This window comes from Xenopus tropicalis, chromosome 4, assembly GCF_000004195.4.
Source record: "Xenopus tropicalis strain Nigerian chromosome 4, UCB_Xtro_10.0, whole genome shotgun sequence".
In the NCBI taxonomy this organism is placed as follows: domain Eukaryota; kingdom Metazoa; phylum Chordata; class Amphibia; order Anura; family Pipidae; genus Xenopus; species Xenopus tropicalis.
Window position 1 is genome coordinate 119,045,069 of NC_030680.2, and position 24,626 is coordinate 119,069,694.

Sequence of the window (24,626 nt, forward strand, 5' to 3'; positions counted from 1 at the left end):
ACCTCCATAGCAGAAACAAAGCAGTCTGCTCTATCAGTTTGCATAAAGAATGGGACTATGGCTTATGTCATATGCAGTGTTTTTACACTGCCATTTTTCTAACCAAGGAGAAACCTTTGAATCAGCCCCTTATGTGTGAAGGACAGGTATTCAATCTTTTTGTCACTGCACACACAGGATGGACTACGGCCCAAAAATACTTGTGTGCATATGGGAGTAACACCTGCCCTATGTATGCAGTAATATGCAACACCACAACGTGTGACACTAGCCTGAAGAACTCAGTGAGGCTCATTTATTAAAAGTGGACAAATTTGCTGATGGGCAGTAACCCATAGCAACCAATCAGTGATTACCTTTTTTTCAGCCAGCTGCAGGTAGAACAATGAGTGTAACAATTTGATTGGTTGCCATGGGTTACTGCCCATAGGCAAATTTGCCCCCTGTTGATAAATGACCCCCAGTGACTTGTGCCCTGGGTGTAAGAGCACAAAGTTGTGTTTTTAGTGCTCATTTATACATTCCTGTCTAGGACAGAAATATTCTCTGTACCTTAAAATCCAGTGTAAGGTGCAGAGCACAGTGCTGTTCAGTTCAAGGCAAGCCAGTACTTCATGGCTTCCACAGGCAGGGTAAGTACTGGCTGCTTCTGCAACTTGGGCCCACCAACATTTCCTAACTTGCACAAGTTTTTTTTTGTTTTTTTGCTAATTTTTTGCACTTTGCACTCAGTCCAGTACTTCATAAATGAGCTCTTGTGAGTCTTACAAGATTAATTGCAAAGCAATAACAGTTTCATTTACAGTTACAGCAATGTTGGAAGCCTTAACTAGCAGGGATGGCTAAAGCAGAGCAAACAAGAGCCATGACCATTTAAACAACCAACTGACCAAACACAGGATTTTCTTTAAATTATTTTAATTAATACCAAAATAGATATTTTTGTGGAAAAAAAAATTACGCCAGGTTCATTCACAATCCATATATTATTGGAATGCATGTGATAATCATATACGGCTTTCAAGTGACCATAGTCATGCTTATTCACACTAGTGCGGCCTCTAATTGTTTTCATAATCTTAACCATAATCTTATCTCTTCCTGATTCCCCTTGATAGAAATGACTTTCTAAAAGAAATCAAGATAATGTCCAGATTAAAGGATCCCAATATTATACGTCTGCTAGCTGTGTGTATTGCAGAGGACCCGCTGTGCATGATAACAGAATATATGGAGAATGGAGACCTCAATCAGTTCCTCTCACGGCAGCAGCCTGAGGGGGGGCTGCCTGCTGCCACACTGCCAATAAGGTAAGGTAAACCCCAAACCATGATATGATGTAATAAAACATGAGAAGTCTGGATAACATCAGTATTATATTATTACCATCCCCCTAGCACAGATAAGCTTGAATAAGAATCAAGGTGCTCTCCACCCTAAAGGTGGCACAGATGGGCAGATATAAGCTGCCAATTCAAGCCCTTTAGAACAATTAGGCAGCGTATCTGCCTTTGTGTGAGCCTCCCTACCCCCCATTTGATATCTGGATGAAATTATGGGCAGGTTTGATTTTCCTGTTGATTCGGGGGCCATATCAGTCCGACGGTGCCAATGCCCATCTTTGTAACTTGATTGTTTGGCCTTGGCCAGGTATTTCTGGAGAAGATCCATTTGTTTGGCCACCTTTAGACCAATTGCACAAGGGTTATTCACATGCCAGTGGAGTCTTCCTCCTCCTGAATATGTGTGTGCACAGTGTGTGTGAATACAGGCGATTTTGGTGCGAAAATGCATACTTTAGCACTGCTGTGCCAAAATCCATTCTGTGCGGTCTGATGTAACAATTCTGCCTGTCAACTTATTTATATATTTTAACCTAAATCATAAAGTGTATATATCACCACTTAATTATAGATTCTAAGTTCTGCCAATAGGTGAAAACCAACAGCAGAGAAAACAATGTAAAATTCCATAAGAATGGCATTGCTGCATGAACTCCAGACACCCCAAAGGCTCACATGTTCATGGTGGGAATTAAATGCTATTGAGCCCCAATGTCTGCAGTCCTGCAGAAAAATTAAAACACCTTTTTATTTATTAAAACTAAAAAAAAAACATTTGTATAACTCTACAGCTACGTAAAGTGAGGGATCAGCCATTGCTTGTAGATGTGTCAAGATGTTACAGTTTTAGAATGGGCCCCATTACCGTAATGTACTGCATCTTGGTAATGGTGAGAAATGATACTTAACCATAAACCAAGTTCACCGTAAAGCAACATATCCCATTGCTTGTCATGTGATATTTGTTATCTCATAGTATTCACTGTAATCAACATAATGCAAGGACAAGTTATATAACAACACCCTAGTAACCAGTAGCAATCAGTAAGATATTTGATTTTAAACAGGTGACCAGCAAGTGCCTTTTATTACATAACCCTAACAATTGCTATATTTTCAGAAACATAATCATAGCAGGTTTAAGTTTTTGCTAATGTATGTATGAGTTTGGGGGTAGCGCTTTCATGGAAGATGAGAACTTGTATGACCCTCTTTAGATTAATGGCTTCTGCTCCATTTTCCTCAGTTACACAGATCTCAGGCACATGGCTGCACAGATTGCCTCTGGGATGAAGTATCTCTCCTCTTTGAATTTTGTACACCGTGACCTTGCTACGCGAAATTGCCTGGTGGGAAGGAATTACACAATCAAAATAGCTGATTTTGGAATGAGTCGCAACCTTTATAGTGGAGATTATTATCGAATTCAGGGGAGGGCTGTACTTCCAATTCGCTGGATGTCATGGGAAAGCATATTACTGGTGAGCCTGTATTATCATAATCACATCGTAGTCTGTTTTGTATAACCTTTTCAAAGCCAGATTAAGAATTCTAGACTTTTATGACCAGAGAACTTTTTGAGGTTTCCAAGGTCATAGAAGAAAGGAAATAAATGTCAATCCATTGTTTTTGTCAATGTTTTGGATATATGGCTTCTGTATCTTAGTACTAATAATGCAGAAGTCTATATTTTCTTCTGCTCCATTAACAAAATGGGACAAGATGGTTATTGTCCATCTTCTATTTCTGTGACATACAAGAAATAAAAGTGACAGGTAAAGTAAAAAAAAAAACAATAGAAGCTACCAATTTGTTAGGCACTCCTGGTGACCAAAGTTGCTAAATGTTGAACCAGGCGCGTATGCCTCTTCTCTGAAAAAAACAACCTGGGACAGGGTACTTTGCTATAGAATTAAGTGATCTTTCTTGTGGGCCAGTGTGGCCCTGTTTTTTTAAAGCAGCATTTAACACTGTGTACTGCCCTTTAATGCAGGGAAAATTTACAACTGCAAGTGATGTTTGGGCCTTTGCAGTCACTCTGTGGGAGACCCTTACTTTCTGTAGGGAGCAGCCATACTCTGAGATGTCAGATGAGCAAGTAATAGAGAACACAGGGGAGTTCTTCCGAGATCAAGGAAAACAGGTAAGTGATGCACAAGTCAATAAAGATAAGTATCTTCACTAGATGTCTTGATAAGAGATGGGGGGAAATATATAGGGAATAATGTACCATCTATTGTTAAATATAATGGTATTAGAAGTCAACAAGAAGTCCCATAAAGCACTTTTAAGGGACAGGAAATGCTGCACCTCATGGCCACCAGCCTATACTTTCCATACTTTGTCTTTATATTTGTAGTGTTTAAATAAAATGTGTGAATGCCATTAATTGTGTCTGTCAGTACTGTCATTGTGGTATGTGACAGCTAAGCTAGTTTAACAACCTCAAAAATATTTTTATCATATATGACTCTTTAAGCATTCCTTAACTCTACAATCATCCAATGATTCTCTATTAAGCAGTGGGATTGAGTTAGGAACACCGGTGTTAAATTGCACCATTGCAGGTACCCATAACAACCAATCTTTGCTTTATTTTTCAAACCTTTAGTAGACTAATTTGTGATTGGTTGCTACTGGCACCTGCCCCTGTGCAATTTAGCACCCATATTAGTAGATGTGCCATGGGATGGTATAAACTTACACTGATGTTCAGACATTTTATTTTATTTTATTTCTTTTTAAGGTTTACCTTCCGAAGCCAAACATTTGCCCAGAACGTGTCTACAAACTGATGCTGAGCTGCTGGAGGCGAGAAACCAAAGACAGGCCAAGCTTTCAAGAGATATGTCAAAGTTTGCAGTCAGAATCTGGTCTGCATGAAGGACCCTTGTAAATAAATTCTTTCTAATCCATGGGCCATGGATTATGAGTCTGTGCAAAATGATAAGTGGGTGATTGACCAAATATATAATTAATTCCAGTGACTTCATTTATAGAACAATATGCATCCATTTGTAAGTTATTGGAAGTCACTGGAGAGTTTGAAAAACCATTAAGGTCTTGATTAAATAGGGGTATACTTGTCTTTTATAACATGTGTAATAACTATGGACTTTAAGTATAGGCAAAGTAAATGACATTTTTTTTATTTTGAATGAGACTGTTTGCTTATAGGCAAGGTACAGTATTAGCCTACAGCTTTTTTCATCATACAGGTCATGGAATTAGAAGAATTTGTATATACTTAATTGTTGGAGAACTACAACTTCAAGCCTTCAGCTTGTAAAGAAAAGTGTATATATATAGCACTTCCCCTGCATAGGGTTAGAGGCACTTTACAGTCATCTAAGAAGCACTATGTAATGATAATGTACATTGTCCGCAGTAATGGAAAGTTGCATTATTCAAATGCTTTAGGCTGAACTCTGATGTTAAAGATGGTTATTTAATATCTAGAACAGAGGTTTTCATAATTATGGAGGACAGTTATGGGGCCCTCCTTATGGTTCAACATCTGTTCAGGACCCCCTGAGTTTATAGTAGATACATTTAATAATTTGCGTAACAGTCGCCCTGCTGGGCTAATAGGCATTGATTCCAATATACAGCTTGGGCCACCCCATCTTCTGCAGTGAGTCTTCCTCAGGGACCATCCCCATTCTTTAGCAGCATTGTTTTGTGTTACCTCTTCATATATCATTATTATTTGGGGGTGCTAACCCTTTTAGTATTTGGAATAAGATTTAGTGAATAATATTGGTGTTTTCACATAACATTTTTGTTATAAGCATCTCTCTGATGTCTGAAAGAAACAGGCTTTGAAAACATATTCAAAAAATCACCAGGAGGTCCCAATTTGACTTAAACCTATTAATTTCTAATAATAGTGTATATAGGAACACATTAGGACATTTGCTATTGAATACACAGTGTCTTACCTACATCTTCAGCAGTCATCAAAATGACTTGATTTTACAAAGCACTAACAACCATCTAGAACCAGTGGTGTCCCTTTAAACTAAACCCCTGTTCCATGTATATATATATATATATCTGTTCCACTGACGGCACTCACCAATCGCAGGCCACGTGCCGGGTGCTCACCAATAATATATATATATATATATACACGTAGACGTCTTTCACTCTTCTGTGAGAAAATATTTTCAAACCTTTTCAGGCTCTTCAACAAATGGAAATAGCCCATGGATCTATATAAGGTAGCAGTCTGTGTACAACTGACACTACTCAGTGAATGCAGACAATGCCTTTGTTCTACTTATTTATGATATATTATAGCCAGCTAGAGTTATTTAACTGACTAGTATTTTTTATATATAGGTTTTTATGTTTATTAGTTCTGTGGTAAATAAATTGCTTTTTGGTAGTTTTCAGATAGGATTTAGGACGTTTCATCAATCCACTATGCTCAATCACCACCTTGCCTTGTATAGTATTGTTATTTATTATGTTTTTAGTGTTTGTGGGAAATAACTGTGGGCTATGGATGTCTCTGCAAGAATATACACATAAGGAAATAGAATTTAATGCGCACAGCGCTATCTCTGTATTTGTATCAGATATTATAAAGGGCATGTTTTCAGATAACATCCTTTTGGTTTGGAATAATATAAGGGAACATTTATATTAGACCATGCTTGATAGGTGCAATTTTTTAATTGTTATGTACATGTACCAAAGCGGTAGTGGACGTTTAATCATTTCTTTCCACATTTTTTGTGTTGCGCTCACTCAACCTAGCTCATGCCTAGGCAGCTCATATACATATAGTTCTGAAATTTGAGGAAAGGTAAGATTTGCTAATACATTATTCATTTTAGGGATTAGTCCACCTTTAAATGAACGATAAAGACCAAATTACAACTTTGTATGGAAGATAGTTATAATTATATATAAGATACAGTATAAGTACTGTACTGTATACATACCGTTTTAGAAACACTGTCTTGGTAGGAGTTGTGCCCTTGGAAAACTGGAAAAATATGATATATATTACAGCTGTAGTGTGCCTAAGGTGCTTTGCATCACTAGCTCTCTAGTATCAAGGCATACAAGTATACGCAGTTACACAGAATGCTTTGGACTTAGGGTTTTCTAAATAATAAATATTTCCGTAATATGGGTCTCCATACCTTAAGTCTGCTAAAAATCATTAAAACATTAAATGAACTCAATAGGATTGTGTTGCCAACAATATAGATTCATGTAGCTTACTTACCATCAACTTCAAGGTACTGTTTTATTATTACAGAGAAAAAGGCTTATTTGCTAATAAGAGCAAAGACACATGGAGCTAATTAGTATCAGCTATTTGTCATGGCTACTAAATACCCTGCCATGGAAAATACTGAGAATTGCCTCTGCTAAAACACACATAAAGACAATTATCAGTAACTTATCAGCATTGTCTATTTTTGTAGCCGTGACAAGTAGCTGCTACTAAGTAGCTCCATGTGTGTTCACCCTAAAGCACATGGCCTTCCTTTAATTTGGAGCTTTCTGGATAACTGGTTTCTAGATAAGGGATACCATACCTAAAACCCAGCTGGCACTGTATACTGTACGTTTACATAGTCTATACAATATTTTATTTATGATACCTATTCTAATTATGATAACAATATGTAACTACTTTCAGCACCAGTCCTGTTAAGTACCATACAATGAACTTGATTTTATTTAGAGCTGCCTCCCTTTTTTACTCTGGGTTGGCAGAAGATTCCAGATTTTATATGCCCCTGCCTGCCGGCAAGCTAACTGCTATAGCAGCAATTTAGACACAATTGACAGTGCCACCAAGTCTATTGAACTGTTATCTTTCCCCTTAAAAAAAGATCCTGAATATGTCTCTAAAGCCTTGTACTGTTACATATAAACATTGCAGATAATTAAGTGTATTTTCAAGGACTGGTAAGATTATCTCTTAATAGTAAGGAAACATCCCCTTCTAAGTGAATCTATCGCTGACTTCAAGGAGAGTATTTACCAAGGGCCAGGCAGTAGCAATAGGACCAGGGCAGATGGGTTTTCTTCTTCCTGTTGGACAGTAGCTGCCATATTTTACCATCATTTACTTCTCAAAGAAGAGATATTTTTAAATATCTCCATTTAAGTGCATGCGCTTTCTTATACAGAGAAAATCAACTTGCATGATTATATTGCCATTAAATAGTGGTCTTTTTAGCAGTATAATGACAAAAAATCAGAAGTCAGTGCAATTGGAAGTGTTAGGGCTCTGGCACACGGGGAGATTAATTTCCTCTCGAGGCAACTTGCGTGATTTCACTGAAATCGCGCCGCCGCGTATGCCATCCCACCGGTGATTTACATTTTCGCCGGTGGGATGGCAATCCGGGGAGATTAGTCGCCCGCGAACAGGGAGTTTTGTCGCGGGCAACTAATCTCCCCGTGTGCCAGAGCCCTTAAATGATGTGTATATTGGTGTGTCATAAAAGGAGCCTTCTGATTGGCTGCTTATCTCTGTATGACTTACTGTGTAATATTTAGTTTGTTTTCAGGTTATATATAAGTTATTACATTCCTTACTACAGGCAATGCATGTAAAGGTGATTTGCTTATTTAGTTCAATTCTTTTTATCATTGAATACATTTGTGTACTTTAACCTATGTAGTAGTACAGACAGTGTATCAGTATATACAGTATTTCACATCCACTGCTAATGACACTGAAGTTGGCACTGTGTCTCTATCTCTCTACTTTGCTGCTGGTACCTCAGCTCCCAAGAGAAATGGGTCTGTTTACCATAAAGACCAAATAGGTCCCAGACCTAAGTCAGTAGCCTAAAGGGGGGCAATAAGAAATACAGGTATGGGACCTGTTATCCAGAATGCTCGGGACCTGGGGTTTTCCAGATAAGGGGTCTTTCGGTATTTCGGATCTCTTACCTTAAGTCCGCTAAAAAAATTATATAAACAGTAATTAAACCCAATAACATTGTTTTGGCTCCAATAAGGATTAATTAAATCTTAGTTGGGATCAAGTACAAGGTACTGTTTTATTATTACAGAGAAAAAGGAATGTGATCTTGGGAAAGATTTGGAAAATCTGTGTACTTATGTGAAAAGGGCATCCTATAGATATATTACCTGGTGTGAATGAGAAATTATGCATCAAATTCTGTATACAGATTGTTGGGGCAGATGTACAAGATATGATTTTTACAGAGGTGTGTTTTATAAAGTCCTGCTTAATGGCCACTGTACTAGGTTTAGGTATACTGAATGTGCATGTGTAGGTTCTGTGTTGGAGAAGCAAGTTAATACCCATAAGGAAATATGGGAAATGGATACTGAATGTAGGCAGAACAACATAGTTATGGACAGGTTAGGGGTTTACTAAAAGGGGAATTTTTGCCCAGGTAGGTGGGTAAAATATCACTGTTGAATTTGAAAATAAAATATACCAGCCATGAGACGTATATGGACTGTAACTTATATCGTTAGTTCAGTAGTGACTTACAAATGTAAATAAGTATTTTTATATAGTTGGAGCTTTAGGACAGATTTACAAAATATCAAACAGAGTCAGATACGTGCTTACAGAACTAATACACCTATCAAAAGAGAACAATTCGGCATAACTCCATTCTGTACTATGAGGTGTTAGAGTTTAGTGGTAGAACTCAAAACACCCCCAAATCATTAATCCCCCAAAGTGAATAAGCACTATGTTAAAATAAACTTAGTGCTGAAGGATTCCCACCTGCTTACTACTTAAAAAAATATATGTAGTCATAAAACTGGCCCTGCATATCAAGAGGGCCGTTTTACTAAAGTGCGTTAAAACATGCGCTATTGATATCGCGTCTAATTTTTCGCATCTTCACGCACGATTCACTAAAAGCATACTTGCGTTAATGTAGACGCGATACTGCTTGCGTTATTTAAGTCTCAAAGACTATTTTCATGCGGTATTTGACGGAACGCATTGCGCACAAATAGTCGCCGTGTGCGAAAAAACTCACGCCATATTAGCCATACATGGAATTACTTTCGTAAAACTACTGTTCTGAAAATAACCATTTCCCTGCAAACTGGAGGCTGCATCACTCTAGGGCCAACACAGACTTGAATAAATCCCACTGCAAAGTCCATATTGTGTTGCCAAAAGCTCATGAACTGTACTTTTCTATAATTACCACCTGCTTCAAGTAGGTGTTAATTTTCGCACAGACAAATGCGATATTTAGCGCGTCTAAGTGTTTGTGAATTATGCGTTAGTATTATTTCTGCGCGCTACTTAGCACGATGCGGTAAAACTAACGCATGTGGTTACGCGTAAATTAACGCACGCAATATGCAACTTAATGCGCGGTTGTTTTTTTTTCCGTCAATTTTAACGCAGAAAAACGTGCGATAAAACTTATCGCACTTTAGTGAATCAACCCTAAGATCTTTGCATTATATTCAGACATGATTATGTATAGGCACACAGGCTTTATTTATCAACGTTCAAGTTTTTTCGCTCTAAAACACAAAATTGAATAAGAGTTTATGATACTTAAGCACAAAAAACTCAAATGTGAAAAATTGGCATGTAAAAGTTGGTGAATTAAGGCAGAAGTCAAAGGGACTTGACCTAGGTAATTTTTTCAACCTCAGTTGTTCCAATTTTGTTGAAAGTTGTTAACCATTTAAAATTATGAGTGGAATGCGATTTTACTTCCTTTGAGTTTCACTTTTTCGTTTTCAAGTTCGAGTTTTTGAGATGTGGGTAAGTAATAAGCAAGTGCACACTTGCAGTTGGTGAGTTTTCAAGTTTTTTACAATGGAAAGAAGAACTCAAAAATTTGCAAAAGTAAATTTTGATAAAGAGGCCTCCCTGTGTAAAATACAGTCTAGCGTATTGAGATTCAGGCATATTATTACATTTTTAGATATGAAAATGTTGGCCTGGTACAAAAAACCCATGCAATGGCCTTTAGAGTTACGATTCTTTGTCCTTACATACTAGTATGAACTTGCGTTCTACAACCCAGCATATTCCTCATTTTCTTTAGTGCCATACCATGGAAGATACACAGTATATCTTGCCCATGATAATGTTCTCTCTGTAACAGACCACGTGCCTGCTAATATTTATAATGCTTTAGAAAGAAAAGAAGCATTTTTACCCACTAAACACAAGTTTAAATTCATTACCATAATGGAAACATTAAGGGGCCGTATATTGAGCAATTGTTTGAAGTAATATCATTTGTCTGTACTATCATTTGTCGGGTAGTAACATGAAGGGAAAAAACCCAATACACTAATGTGTTATATATTCCAATAATTTGGAAATGTAAGTTCATACTTTTAATCATGTGATCATTTTGTGTGCTAATAGTTATATTTGAGAGAATAAAACAAATACAAGTAAACTGTGGGACCAGCGTGACGATACAGTTGATTTATTAGTTTTTCTTCTTTAATTTAGTGGCTACTGAATGATCAGTTGTATTTGAAGTCATATTAAACAGAAATGTATAAACTAGCATATCAGTCTGCCTTTTCACGTTTCTGGACTTGTCTTTTAATTTCATCATGTTAGGTCTCTTTTTTTGTATAGATTAATTTTTCTTTTACTTTCTTAACACATTACTTGACAATTTTGTATTTTTTATTTTTCAAAGTGGATGTGGAGTATTTAATGGAGATTTAAATAAAAGGTAATTGCATACAAGATGCCATTTGTGCTTCATTTAATAGAGACTTTTATTGGGTAGCACCTTTGCAATGTACTTTTATGTGACCACTCAACAAGCAAAGATCAAACTTATGGGCAGTTTCTGCTTGATCTTTGCTATTAACTGGCCAGGTTCAACAGACTATACCTATATGAACAGGTACAGGGGGTTGTGTTTGTATTGTAGCTCCCTAAGAATAGTGCACTTTGCAGGATTTTGCAGTAACTTTCAAAACATAATAAAGTGCAAATGTACAGGTAAAAACACACTTTGTGAAAAATAGGTGCAACCTCCACCTCAGGAGTCACTCATAGAGGTTACTTCCAAGTCCCAACATGTAGGCAAATTAATTCTGCATAACTACATAGGACAATTATTAACAATGCTTGTACAACAATCAGATTTGGATTTACACAAGAATTGTACAATAATATAATTATTTGTATTAAATATTGTATTAATATGTATTAATAATGGGTTCTGATGGTTGTATATTTATTGTACAATCATGGTCAAAAATATTGGTATATTTGTACTTATTGCTGCTAGAAAATTTTGGAAAATAACAATGATATGGTCACATACATATTTATTATTTTAATTGTGGCAGAACAGCACAAAAAAAAGCTGTAAAAAACAACTAATCTTATTTTATGACACGCAGAAAGGACTAGGACTGAAAAATTTAGAGGCACCTTTTAGAATGTGAGAGTAAGAAATATTTTGATTTTTCTTTAATTAGTAAGTAAGTTCTCCAGTGATGAGGAGCAGGAGCCAGCAATATAAGAAGCACACATTCCCCCAGTTTGGATTGAGCGCGGCACAGTGGAGATTGCAGGCCCAAATTCACTCCCTTCCGATCCTCGTTGTGTCTCAAGGCTGCTAGTGTGGAATCAGCTTTAACTGTGCATACTCCTCCAGGCTCAGTGTCGGAGAAGAGACACAAAGAGGATCAGAAGGGAGTGAAGATGGCGCCTGCAATCTCTGCCATGTTATTAATGTTATTAATGGGAATTAATTACAGCATTTTTGATCCTTCCTTACAGAGTAAATTGTCTACTGATGCATCACAGAAAGGCCTTGGGGCAGTCCTTCAAAAAACAAATGGCTCTTGGTTACCAGTGGCTTATGTTTCCAGAGCACTGACTTCAACAGAACTTTCATATGCACAAATAGAACAGGAAACCCTTGCACTGGTATTTGGCTGTGACAATTTTCATGAATATTTGTATGGTCATGGATTTCAAGCAGTGACTGACAAGTAGTGATGAGCAAAATTTTTTACCAGACATGTCTGTGACATAAAGCAGAAGCCCATGCCAAGTTGTCTGGGTATGAAACATTTAACTGAACAATTGCCCTTGGAAAACAACACCACTAATTCAAAATAAAAAGAAAGTCGGTCACCCACAAGCAGCATTTTATTCAAGAACTCACTTTCTAATATGAGACATCAACAATAATTTAATATGTTACCTTAGGAGTGCACCTTGAAATGAATAGCTGTGTCAGAATGGGTCTCCTAGGACCCACCAGAGAACATAGAATCAAAGGCCCAATCTCACAATAATTAGATGGAGACATTGGTAAATGGTATAGGGGTTATATAGGCTTATTGTGGAAATAAAAAGGGTTCATGGGTTATCCCATATTTGGTCCCACTAGGATCCCACTAGGGCAGCCCAACCTGGCTCAGTACATTGTTCATGGAAGAAATCACAGAAACATTGCTATTAGTTTTGTTATTCTATGTTTCATGGTTTATTAATGATTTGCACCTTTAATCTGCCCCCCTCCGGCCCAAAATGTAAATAATTAATACTGCCATATTTACATTATAATGCATATTCATCATATTGTATATGAGAAACATAATGCAATGTAATTTATCTAATCTTGGCACAGAGTTTATAAGGGTGTGGGATCTGCACTATATAAACAATAGGATCATCCCGTGGGCAAGGCTCTCCGTCAGGGATCTGAAACGAGAAGCGCTGCAGGAGAGACGTGAAGAAGAGAAAAAGTTCCATCCTCGCCAACCTCTCCCCTAGGCAAGCTCGGCGACCTGAAAGAATTAGAATTTTATAACGTAGTATGCATGCAGTACCCACAAGCTATGTGCCAGCTTTATCTACCAGTGTCTTGCTGCAGCCTGAATTGGTGGCACGTGGCTACTGTAGGCATGACCTGGGTGGTTTGGGAATCTCTGTTAGGTATGGCAGGTAGTTTCCCTTAGTAAATAAAGGAAGGGGAGAAGCCATGTAAGGCCTCTTTATACTTTGCTCAAGGAGAGGGGTACCTGGTAAGGAAAGTATATCTAAGTGAAGGGAAGACACTGGAGTCGGAAAGATACCTTATTGGAATTTGGGGTGGAAGGACTTAATGGGGACTCAAGTTTCATTTACAGTAGAACCCCCATTTTACGTTTTTCAGGGGACCATGAAAAAAAGATGTAAAATCAGGGAAAATGTAAAATCAGGGAAATGTGTTAAGGACACATAAATGTCAATGATTTAAAGGAAATAAGTACAGGAATAATTTTTTATTTGCAACACAGTTCCTTTACAGGTTTTAGCAGAAGTACTGAAACAACTTTGTACAGTACTGTAAAACATTTTGCATTTAATGCATGTGTTTGCTAAAAGTTTGAATATCACTATAAATTAATAAGATGCGGAAAAGAATACTGTACAGCACTGAAACAAAAATCAGTACTCTTTTAAAAATCTGCACCTTGTACAGCTGTTCCCCACACTTGTGCAACTCTCGCGGTATTTTGTACGCTCCCGGATAGGTACGCATGCACAGTATGAAATATGAGGCGATAGTGGTGACACTAACCTTCCTAAGATGGCGCCTGTGATCGCAAGTCATGGGGGAAACTTTAATTCCTAAAGTAAACTGTATTTTTACCTTAAAACTAAGCAATTTGCTAGGGAGAGGCATGATAAAAACAGTGTAAAATGCGGGAAATTCATATGTAAAATCCGGGAATAGAGCCCACAGGAATGCATTAAAATTGGTGGGACCACAAAAAAACGGTGTTAAAAGCGGGAAAACTTAAAATCCGGGGATGTAAATTGGGGGTTCTACTGTATATCTAAGGGAGGAATTTAAATGCCTAGGAAGTTCATACCCCTATTACTGTCTATTGGCAACAGATTTGTTAAAAAAAACCTTTTCATTTTCCTTTTTTTTTTTTTTTTTTTTTAAATAAAGGCATATGCCTGATACAAGGATTTAGTGCTCTCAGCCCTGATACATCTCAGGGTAACACCAGTAGCCAGGGTAGCCAGGGTAACACCAGTTCCACTCCTGTGTCCTTCTAGCATAGCATTAATAATATACTGGATGCAGAGAAGTGCAGCCTCGTCGTCATCTTCTTACCAAGTGCAGGCACTTCGGTTCTCACTGCCAACACCTAACCTGCTTGTGCATGCGCAGTTGAAGAGGATTTCCTGCTACCTCCAACTGCACATACGCAAGCGGGTTTGTATCGGCGGAGAAACCTGTGAAGTGCCTTCACTCGGTAAGAAGATGTCGGCGAGGTACACGGCTGCGCTTCTCTGCAATTTTAGTTAGTGATTAGGGAGAGGGTTAGGGGGGGTGCAGCCAGTGATACTTAAGGGTGCTTTTTGCGCCCGGGGGTATAGTTCTCCTTTAATAATACACAAAGGAGCAATGAAGAGATGGGGTATGAGCAACAGCAGCACTCAAGCCCATAATGCCCTGGCTCTGATCCACTGCCAATCTCTGCATTAATGTAGTGTTGACTACTCCTCTTCCAGTGTGACATGGAAGTTCCTTGGATCAGGTAGGCAATGAAAAGACCACATTTTTGTAAATAAGTCCCTACTGCAGAAAGAAAACCAGCATGGGGAGATTATCACAAAATGTGAATGACAGCTTAATCCAAAGATAATATTTGGAATATTGTTCCTAAACCTGCAAAGGAGATACTAGCTCTATGTAAGTTACAGCCCATGGTAATGCTATTTTTGCGTCCTTGTCATTATATGTTACATTTTCCTTGTTGTTTTACAGCTTTACCTGTAGAAAATGGTAAAAATGCTTCTTGTTTCACAAATTTGCCATCCGCATCCAGGAAGTGCTCTGGATAGAACTGGAATGGTTTCTCCCAGACTTTTTCATCTTTAAGCACTGAGGACAGGTTGGGGCAGACAGCAACACCCTGTAAAGATCATTCAGTTGCTTTACCAGCAGCAGAATTCTGTCTGAACTGAAGTCAGTGTCACAGTGAACATTGTTATTTCCTCATCATCTCTTCTAGAATCACAACAGTCATCAGAATATAATATATGTTTCAGTAACAGCATTTACTTAGAAAATGGGGATATGCTCAGCCCGTACATATAGCTATATCTAATTCCAATACAAAATGTAGTTTAGTAAACTTTTCCTCCATAGGCATCCTCTCTGTAACTAAATTACTGTAAATGTATCATATAGTGATGAGTGAAACTGGTCTATTTTCAAATCTGTGAAATGCCAACATTTTGCCAAATGCATTGGAGTTAATTGAGTCAAGCACAGATTTCTAACAATATTCACTGCTGGCAATAAAAATATTGGACGTTCCGTAAAACAGTACCAGTCAAAAAAGCTTACTGATTCCTATATTCTGTCCTAATATGTTATATAATGGTTATATTGCCCACCTTTGGTATGGAAAAGCCTTGGACTTCCGTGTCTCTGTATGTCATATGAATTAAAGACAGAGGCACAAGGTCTGCGCAACGTTGGATTTCATGGATTACTGCATTTGTATATGACATTTGCAAAACATCTGCCATCACAGGCTTCCTGCTTTTTCCAATCACCTTGTCTATTTCCTCTTGAACCTTTCCTGAATTAGTAAAAACACATGGGAAGGAAAAGGACTGACATTTAGGAGATCTCCTATTTTGCACAATAGCAAAACTACACCATGTACTAATCTGTCAAGATGATCGTGGGAGTAGATGCTTATTGACCTCTAAAACTATTGTAATGTATGCTGCAATTGCCAAAGCCTGTGCTTTAGACAGTGTTCTGCAAATAGAAGGCTTATATTAAAGAGTGACATTTAGCCCAGAATAGTAATAAGTGAATCTGTTCCTTTTCACTTCACAGGAAATTCACAAATCTGCAAAAAAACACATTAAGAAACACATTAAAGTCAATGGGCCTTTTTTGCCATGCAACTTTTGTTTTATGGTCGTTGGAGTCTATAAGCGTTATTTTGTGGCAAAACCTGGTGAAAAATTTCTCTCATCACTAGCCCAGAACACCGCACTGTATCCATAGCCCCAATAGAGGCAGGACTCAGGAAACAACAAACTTTGTGAGGCTCCATTTATTATTTAACCAGGACAATCCATGCTATTCTTACTCTGGACATCTGGGTATTGCAACATGTACAGCAGCCCCCATCTCAGGGTGGTGGTTGACGTTTCTGATCCAGCTGTAAATAAGTCAAATGTAGTAAACAACAGATTCTTCTCATTAAAATGATTCTCTTTGTCTCCTTTTGCCTATAAAATAGAACACACCACATTTTATCAGTCCTATTCCTTATTTATGGCTATTCAGCGAACTGCATTAAATACTATAAGTTCATTTATTATTCAAAATTAGGGTTGGCATCTTTGCCAGGTTATAAACTGGGACAAAGGGGCATTGGCACAGTGCATCGCAGACATTATCACACAAATCGCTGACGTTTCTGGTCATGTCATAATGTCAGAGGTGGGGTTATTGGTCCTGCTGGACACAATTCATAAGGTTTTGACCCGGACAGCCCCTTGAAAAACTGGGCTGTCTGGGTCAAGTAAGTGAGCCTTTAGTGTGTATAAATTTCAGTATTGACAAATGTATGTGTTCTTTAAGAAAAAGGAGCAAATCTGTGTTTTTCAGTCTTGCATCTTTGCATTGGAAGCTTTGAAGTACCCAATATGTACAGTAGCAGCTTGAAAGATGCATATGTATCACTGCCTGATCAGTTACTCACTTTACTTTCTGCCCCAGCACCCCACTGAGAGCAAACTTCAAAAGTTGACAGTGGCCTTCTCTTCACACCAAACAACCCTTCTCCTTCTTGACTTTGCGGTCTCCAATGAGAGACCATATTGTTTATACATCACTCCACTCCACTCCACGACACCCTCCATCTGCAAGTTCAGTTCTTGACCCATTCCCTTACTTTTCTCCACACTGTATCTGCTTTACTGTGTCTCTACTATAATGCACCTTCAGCCAGAACCTCTCAATGCAGTTCTTTCACACACAGCCAGCCCTGCATTCAGAGCACAAATAACTGCACCTTAAATAAATATCCTTTCCAAATACTTTTGAAGAACAGGCCTGCACTCCTTGTCCAAAGCTCTTTACCAGGTGCAAATCAGATGGGGAATCTCAGTACACCCCCTCTATTTCCCTAGTCCAAAAAATATTCTGATGCACTCAGTATTTTTTGTATATATATATATATATATATATATATATATATATATAGTCCAGGTAAAATCGGCACCGCTCCAAAGGCACTCACCGGGTGCTGACCAAAAAACAGACAGCAGGTTTGTAGAAAGCACTCACGGCATCAAAATGTAAAGTAAAAAATTTCTTGTTTATTTAATCATCGCATCAACGCGTTTCGATCCTCATAGGATCGTCATCCATATGCCGCACTCACAGGTCTTAGGTGCAAAAAACCTTTTTGTTTTTTGCACCTAAGACCTGTGAGTGCGGCATATGCTTTCCAGTTTACTATATATATATCGATAATAAATGTTTTTACAATTTTGATACAAAAAATCCTGAATGCATCTGAATATTTTTTGTCTTTTCCAAAATTCTGTTTTTTATTAAAATATTCCTACCTGTTATAAGTGTATTTAAAATATGAGCAGTCAATCATATATTGACTGCCCCGTCTCTATTCCTCTGTCAATTACTTTACCTTTCCATTCAGCATTTCCTAGGTGTCACTGCCCTCCACACATTCATCCTCCCTCCTCATTTTCTATAATTGTGTATCCTGTGCATGGACATGGGATCCCCCATTCTGGTGCATACTTGGATTTTGGGGTGAACTTGTCTTTATAACAGAATCCACAAAATGACACCTGCCTGCTTTCTGTGTTAATACTTATGTGGTAATTTGGAGTTAATTGATCTGGCATATATAAGATAAAGTAACCAAGAAAATGGTTGTCTATTCTTCTTTTCTATAATGCTTTCTGTTATTCCAAGGCTGAAGGAAACAAGATTTAAATGATGTATATAGTGTAAATAAAGTTTATTTTGCTTGACTAACACAATAGAAAAGGATTTGGAATGATTTCTTTGGGTGACAGGTCCCCTTTAAAGTGCAATATGTAAGATAACTTTGTGCCCGTTTTTTTGTACTTTGCACATTGCACCTAGCTTCTTAAATCAGTCCTTGTATCTGTAATAACAACTGCACATTTTCTTGCTTAGTCTGTCACATTTGATAATAATCAACTCAAAAACTACTCCTGGTGCCACAGCACCAATTAGAGCAAAGGTCTTATACACAGGCAAATAAGCTGCTAACTCGGTTTTGAGAGGTCCAGTTGCCAGCTTTTATCAGTCCATCTATGTGTATATCATCAGCTTAAAAGAACATACTCAGGGGACAGAAAGGTATTATTCTGATACTGAAAAATGAAAAGGAATACATTGCTTTATTACACTTGGATACACCTTACCTTTTCCATTTGAAGCGTAAAGGCATCTATGAGATCCCTTGTGCATGCAGGATTCCATGTTTTCTGATGGTCAGAGATAATTTTCTGTAGATATTCAAGCACATCTACATGAGGCCGATAAATCATCTTTGCCAGACCTGGAAGTTTTGCTAGCCAGGGAATTGCGGTAGCAATCTAAACACACAGCATACAAACCATTTATTTCTCAGCCAATAATGCAGCCATTCTAGCAGTGTATATTGGGGGGGGGAAAACTTTCTACGGGGTCAGTATGTCTGACTATCAATATACATTTCACAAAGGGGCTGCGTTTTACTTGCAATTTGCTTGCTTTCAAGGTTAAAACCCCCAAATGGTTGCCCTTATATTGGCCCATTGGGATCACCTGACTGTAGCTAGAAAGGGTGGGAGCTACAACATGAAGCTGGCCACTGCTTCTGTATAGGATTTTTTTTACTGGCTTCTTCGTGTCTTCCTGATCATTCTTATTCCATATCCTCTCTCATTAAAACTTTTAGCCCCTGCCAGGCCCATTTTGGCCCATGAAAATGCCAGGTCTAGCCTATGCCTTAGGCCCATGAAACATGAGGGTATTCCGCCTTCTTCTGTGGTCTGTACCTGTATTATCACTTTTAAGTCCCATTTTTGTCTCAGTAGGGAATATTATCTCGAAAATGCTAAATGTAGATTTACAGGGTGTACATTTCTGCTTCTATTAATAAGTAAAATTAAGTTTTGAGCCAGTTAAAGGGAATCAAGTTGCTTTCTCTTATTACCTGGGCCATAGTTCCGGATTCAACTTCAAACATTGCTTGATTCAGATTTAACAATTTTTGGAACTTGTAATCATCGTAGTCAAACCGATCACCAAAAACAATGAAGCTGATTATGTTGGCAACTGCAGTATTCAGTTTATAATGTGGGTCAAATAACTGCCCTGTGAAACACCAACGTAAGATCTTAAAAAATATAGACACTAGACACAAATAAATTGAACAAAACATAGGTGAAGATCCCAGCACTTGCCAATCACTATTTCTTTGGCATCTCTTACAACATAGTATTAGACCAGCTCAGAAGTGATACATAATGTAAGCTGTGCTAGAGCTATAAATGCATGCAAACCTTTTAGAAATACAGAGGTCTTCTGATGAAGCACCCAATGGTGCAAAACGCGTTAAAAGGGAGCAGTCATGGCTTAATGGTGCATTGAGATAACACTGCTGTTCGGTATGACATTACTTTTTTTGTATTTTAACATGCACCAAATAAATGTTTAAGTGTGGAGCTGCTACAGTATGTGTTAGTTTAGCTGATTGATTTACAGAACATGTATAAAGGGTTAAATTAAAAGGATAATTTTATTATTGTGCATAGTTGACAATATACAAGTCTGGCTAGTAGGTGGCAGCAACTTATAAAGCTGACCATGAGAGGAGTGTGCATTAATGAAAGGAACAGGAAAACTAGGTGGGCCGGCCAGCCTGGCAGTGTTAGTGTCAGGGAAAGAAGCAATTACTGGTAGGGAGAGACTAGGCCTGGACGGACCTGAAAGAAGGAGTATCAGCAGATGAGTACGTGAGGAGACCTGCAGTTTCTTCTAAAGTTCTTTCTGATGTGCTTTTAACAAAACAGTGATATTTGGCCATTCATATAGGAAACTTAGAAAAACTGCTGAGCTTTTCACAACATAAATGTTTGATAAATTCTGTAACTATGTCTGCAATATTTTTCTATAGCCGCATAATAGATTCGTTTTATTGTATAAAGATCTTTTATACCCAGGGCCTGAAAATAAAACGGTGTATATTATTAGCAAACACAGCACCCTAGTTGGGAATATCCATTGATGACCTTGCTCAGACTGGAAGGCATCACACAGGTACCCAGCTTCTTCTCCCACTCTCTCCTCCAGGGATTTTTTTCCCATCCCGAAATCCCTCAATGTAGACAAAGTAAATCTTCTTAGGTCTTTCCAAGATTGGCCGTATTTTGCTGTCACTACCCCTGGATAAAGGACACATTGCATAAATATCTGGTTTGGTTCCATTTAATATGCAGTTCATAACAAACATTTTAAACATTTACTAGAAAATATCTCAATATCTCAAATTCAAGCACACAATTAATGGCCCAAGGAAAATATATTAGACAATTGTAGGGTGTAACTTGGATTTATCCCTTGTTGCTTAAAAGTATAGAATAAAATGAGACCTATTTATACCAGATGTGATAACTGCGAGGAAGCCCTAGAAGCACCCGATGCAGTATTTTTCAGAGTTAGGAGCTGATTCTCCCAAACATTTATTTTAACCAAGCTTATAATACATGAAGCCAAATTGCACCTTAATGATTGTTGCCATAAGTGCCAACAAGGCAGGGCAGACGTTTTTTCCATCCATTGTGGAACTGTTCTACAGTCACGTCCGACTGGACTGAAGTTTGCAAGTTGCTCAATATAGTCACATAGTCAAAGCCAAGTCACACCTTTAAATAAGACATCATACTGGCCCAGTTGGTTTATATACTATACATAGAGGTACCCCAGGAAAATATGAAAAAGTCTGACAATGCTTTTTACAATACTTAAAAGGGAATGAACACTTGAATTTTGAGGTCACAACTTTTCATACTTTATTTTAGTGCAAGAAAAAGGAAATCAGTTTTAAAAAATGTAAATATATGAATAAAATAAAGTCTATGGGAGATTCGGAGCTTTATTGAGAATGGGTTTCCGGATAACAGATCCTGTAGTAACAACTCTGAACATAGAAATGTATTTGCAAGGCACTGTATTATCCATCCCTTTATTTTTACTTTGTTTGCTCTTGTGTTTGTTTTTTTTGGTATGGTTTGTTATATGCAATAAACAATCAAAACTATTATAAAAATTTTTTTTTAAAAATGTAAAATGTAACTTTGCTAAATAATCCCACTCATTCACGGGACAACAGGCAAGGGCAATCAGATAAGCCTTTTCATGCTAGTGAATCCTTGCCATGAATGCAGGTATGTACTGAAATTAAAATGAATTGCTTATCTGCCATACTGTACAGAAAACAGTGAGCTGTCCAAAAGCAGAAAACTGTGTAGAAGCATATTCCGTTTCCAAGGAAAGGGTAAATAAAGCCTGTAGTGAACTATAGTCATGTCATAGGGTTACTGTATGAGCTCAGGTGTAAAGGAGACCAATGACAATAACCCCATATTATGCTTGCTTTTACACAGGTGACTAGTAAAACACTACCTGCTGATTGGTTGCTATAGGTGACTAGACCTATAGCAAAGTTTGCCCATTTTATTGCATTACCCCATAAAGATCTTCACAGACTTCAGGCTCAAAGAACAGCAATATTACAATGGCCAAACATCCCCAAAAGATCTAATTCTGGGATTTCCTCAGTGAATGTACATAAAATTGTACATCTATAAATGTGCATTTATAGATATGATTGCCAGCTGTTGTTTTACTTACCCCAGCATTTCTTTATTGACACTAGAGGTGCTGTTGTATTGACCTCTGTGGAGGCTTTCTCAGCAGGGGCAAAAAATACTATGGAGCCACTCTGTAAACCATATTCCTGACAGTTTGAATAAATAAAAGTAAAATAAAAATAACAGATTAAACTACTGAAAATGCAAAGAGAACAGCCAAGAAAGGCTTCAACTTATTACTGTATTTTTAATTGTATGGTGACCTCTATAAACAAACATCTTTACTTGTTTTGGCAACTTTTCTTTTTGATTCAGGATCTGTTTCTTGGCTGTTCTAAAGTAGGAAAACATCATGCTTTCCTAATGCTCTTAGCTGAACATTATAGGTACTAGTTATACCTGCACTGGAGACTTGCTTTAGTGCAATTGGACATTGAAACATCTCTGGGGGGTTTCTACAGCATAAAACACCCAAAATCAATTGTCCCTTTAAGAATAACAAAACAAGGCCAGTATAGGCGATTGTCACATGTACTGCCTTGTTTTCAGGAGAGAATCATGTGACAAATGGACTAATGGCACCCAGCGTTGGTTGTTATTATATTACTAGTGAGGACATTCCACAATAGGCAAAACACCCTAATTTCACTGTGTGCCATTACTCTTGCCAAATCATTCCCTTTAATGCAAATCAGGCAATCAGGCAACCAACCATGGAAGCAATCATGGAAATCTAGCCAGCAGGAGCTGCATTATAGTTTCTGCATGAGGTTACATCTTTGCTGGAATTAATTCTATTTATAAATGGGGGGGGGGTTATATTTACATTATTCTACCTTTGTTATTTCCAGTGAACCCGATGCCTTCATACAGTTCAAATGGGGGCCGATCAGCAAAATCCTCAGACTTCTGGAGCAGAGCTTCCTTGATCGCCTCATACCCATTCAGCACCACCACATTTTGCCAATAGAACTGCAGGCTGAATACATCTCCATATTGTTTCTTTAACTGTAAAGAGAAATTTTGTTGGTAAAAAGTCATTTTTATAAAATAATTATACAGGTACGGGATCTGTTATCTTGAAACCCGTTATCCAAAAAGTTCCGAATTACAGAAAGGCTGTCTTCCATAGACTCCATTATACATAAATAATTCTAGTTTTTGAAAATGGTTTCCTGTTTCACTGTGATAATAAAACAGTACCTTGTACTTGATCCCAACTAAGAAATAATTAATCCTTATTGGAGGCAAAACAATCCTACCAGGAAAACACATTGTTGCAATACTATTACAGCACTTGTAATGGGCGATGCTAGTAATGCAAACAAAGGGGAGCAACTTTTTGTTTAGCAACACTTGGTAATCATATGGGAACTGAGGAGACCAACTGTGATAATTAAAGTGAAAAGTTGCCCCATCCTTGCCTGATATAGGATATAGAAAAAATAATCCCAGGACATAAATTGGGTGCAGGTTTGTATTGGGGCAGTAGCCCAATGCAATCAGACAGCTACTTTTATTACCAAGTGATTGGGACAGATCGAATCTAATAGCGATTGGTTTCTAAGTGTGAATGCTGTAATGCCATTTGAAGCAATTTGTGCACAAAAGGGAACACAATGGGCGCATTTACCTGTCTGAAGCTGTTACTGAGGCTTGAAGAGTCCATCTGCAGCAGGTTCCCCACAAAGGGCCAGGAGGGGGGGCTGGGAGGGAAGTCTGTGCAGGGTTTCCTGCGCTTCATGAAATCCAACAGCAGAAGCAGAAGGGTGAAGATGATGAAGACATTACACCCCAAGGCAAATGGGCAGAGCTGGGATAGAAGGCTCATGAAGGCTGTTCTGCTTCTTTACAATAAGCACTTTATATTTCTTCCAGTTGTTCCTCTTCCTATGCCTTTCCTTATTGTCCTTAATTATTATTAGGCCTTTTTGTGTATTGTCTCTGTTCTAATCCCTTTTTTGTCACTTGTACCTACGTGCTACATTGCTGGCTGCTTACTATTGTGAGTTTGCCTTGCTGATTTCCAGTTTATAATTTACTCTGGCAACAACGCCCACATTCCTGGGGAAGCTGATGCCAAACATGAATTGCACAACTGCTTTCCCCTAAATGTGTATACAAAATATCACCATTTATTAGACTCATTTTTTTCACTGTACATTTGGGACTTTAATGATGAAGTTATACAATTGTGCATTAAAGCAAATATTTCTATACGAATATGCAGGGCTAGTTCAGCTCTGTTCAGTCAGTTCTTGATTGTTCCACATTTGCAGACTCCTTGGATTGTGTAGAAAAGTTTAAATTGTGTAAAATTTACGGTTCAGCTTAAATATGGAAAAAATGTCTTCATTTGCATTTTCTAGTGATTTGGCCGGATTGCCACAAGTAATATGTTC

The 24,626-nt window shown here is 37.9% G+C and overlaps 2 protein-coding genes across 6 annotated transcripts in view; one reads left to right on the top strand and one right to left on the bottom strand.

The window, feature by feature from the left end:
- ddr2 (discoidin domain receptor tyrosine kinase 2) overlaps positions 1–5,759 on the top strand; it is a 43,340-nt gene extending 37,581 nt beyond the window's left edge. For all 3 annotated transcript variants that reach the window (XM_002933778.5, XM_031901065.1, XM_031901066.1), the window contains exons 14-17: positions 1,119–1,310; positions 2,590–2,824; positions 3,337–3,486; positions 4,090–5,759. In XM_002933778.5, the coding sequence (XP_002933824.2) occupies positions 1,119–1,310; positions 2,590–2,824; positions 3,337–3,486; positions 4,090–4,239 (727 nt within the window). In that variant the 3' untranslated portion in view covers positions 4,240–5,759. The remainder of the gene's footprint in view (positions 1–1,118; positions 1,311–2,589; positions 2,825–3,336; positions 3,487–4,089) is intronic.
- A 6,700-nt stretch (positions 5,760–12,459) lies between these two features.
- On the bottom strand, positions 12,460–24,243 carry LOC100145323 (uncharacterized loc100145323). 3 transcript variants are annotated; one of them, XM_031899850.1, is made up of 10 exons: positions 23,858–24,243; positions 23,061–23,232; positions 22,265–22,370; positions 20,644–20,796; positions 19,566–19,726; positions 18,790–18,963; positions 16,449–16,590; positions 15,736–15,923; positions 15,107–15,248; positions 12,460–13,121 (listed from the first exon to the last, which is right to left on the bottom strand). In XM_031899850.1, exons 2-10 carry the CDS (start codon positions 23,166–23,168, stop codon positions 12,943–12,945), a joined length of 1,353 nt encoding a protein of 450 aa, XP_031755710.1. In that variant the 5' UTR covers positions 23,169–23,232; positions 23,858–24,243; the 3' UTR covers positions 12,460–12,942.
- Positions 24,244–24,626: the final 383 nt, after the last annotated feature.